Source organism: Eimeria mitis, genomic scaffold, assembly GCF_000499745.2.
Source record: "Eimeria mitis Houghton genomic scaffold, Emh_scaff2695, whole genome shotgun sequence".
Classification (NCBI taxonomy): domain Eukaryota; phylum Apicomplexa; class Conoidasida; order Eucoccidiorida; family Eimeriidae; genus Eimeria; species Eimeria mitis.
Genome location: NW_013571038.1, coordinates 429 through 1,964, shown reverse-complemented (window position 1 = coordinate 1,964; position 1,536 = coordinate 429). Strand labels below are relative to the sequence as shown.

Below are 1,536 nucleotides of genomic sequence, written 5' to 3'. Positions count from 1 at the left end.
ATATATATATATATATATATATATAATACACTTGCATGCATAGATGCATCTGTGTATGCATTTACATACGGGGTGGGGGAAGGGGGGAGGAGAGGGTGTTGCGTGGTTGCCCGGGTTGGGGCTCGGACAGCTGACTTAGGGTTTACTGCTCAGGGTGTGGTTCAACTCGTGTGTGTGCATGCATGCATGCATGCATGCATGCCTGGTGTTCATCTGTTCACCGCATGGATGCGTGCGCATGCATGCGTGTTGCTCTTCTAGTGTGTCTGCATGCATGCATGCATGTATGCATGTATGCTCTTCTTGTGCGTCTTTATGCATGCATGCAGCCTACCCAGTTGATTGGGGAGTTCCGTACCGCGTTGGACGAATGCCTCAACGCAGTGCAGCAGAAGGAGCCGCCGCAGCAGCGGGTGGAGTGGTATACCCACAGCATTCCTGTAGACAATTTGAATGTCTACCGCGTCAACTGGCCCACGGCTTGATCCTAAACCCTAAACCCTAAACCCTAAACCCTCAAAAGGTCGATATTCTACTCAGAGTGCAGTGTGCTGTAATAAGAGGTGGATATGCTCGCCTATTGCCGCTGTTTTGTTTTTCTGCCTTCGGCGCCTTCGAGTGTACATACACTCGGTGGCGCCTTCAGGTGTATATACACTCGAAGGCAGCTGCACTTCTTTGTTTCCGCTCACCACCTCCTGAGCGGCGAACAACCGTTATTTAATTTGTTTTAAGAGAGGGAACTGGAAAGCAGCTGGTTGCGCGTCGACAGTAGAGGACAGCAACCAACACAAGCAGAACCGATTCAAAAAAAAAACAAATTTCACATCCAAAATGCCGATGGAGCAGAATGCATGCATGCATGCATGCATGCATGCAGAACGCATGCATGGATACATGCACGCATGGCTGCAGTTCAAATCAGAATAACGGCGTACATTAGTTTCAGCCTGTGATTGCTTTTAGCGCTGCCGTTGGCTGTTTTGTGTTGGCTTGAGCAGTGTCTGTTTCGCTGCTGTCCTTTATTGCTGCTGCCTCGGCTGCTGCTGCTGCTGCTGCAGCGATGCTGCGGCTGGCAGCAGCAGCAGTGAACCTATCGTCTGTGTCAGGGAAGAAAGGCTCTTCGAAGGCAGCCAGCAGCACTCGCACCTTCTTGGGCCCTATGCCGGGGCACTGCTGCAGCTGCTGCTGCCGCGCCTTGAATATATTTCGCATGCATCTGAATTCCTTCGCTAAAGAAACGAAATCTGCGCGGTTCACTGACGGTAAGACCCGCAGCACCTCTGCAGCAGCAACACCAAAAAAAACAAACGAGCATGCAGAAGAAACAAATACATCAATAGACACAACAAAAACGGAAATACAATAAAAACACAAGATGCATACGCTTCATTCAAGTGTATATACACCCAGAAACACCAACAGCAGCGGGCGTTGCTGCACTGCCTGCCTGGCTGTTTCTAATACAGAAACCACATCGACCTGAACTCCTCCCCTCTGCTTTAACTTGGGAAAATGTCGAGTCATCATGATTCA

The 1,536-nt window shown here is 49.7% G+C and overlaps 1 protein-coding gene across 1 annotated transcript in view; it reads left to right on the top strand.

Moving 5' to 3' along the window:
* Nucleotides 1-485, top strand: part of EMH_0057410 (RNA-binding protein, putative) — a gene marked incomplete at both ends in the record, with an annotated part of 1,580 nt that extends 1,095 nt beyond the window's left edge. The window contains one exon of the mRNA XM_013497463.1: nt 330-485. Coding sequence (XP_013352917.1) covers nt 330-485 — 156 coding nt within the window. The remainder of the gene's footprint in view (nt 1-329) is intronic.
* Nucleotides 486-1,536: the final 1,051 nt, after the last annotated feature.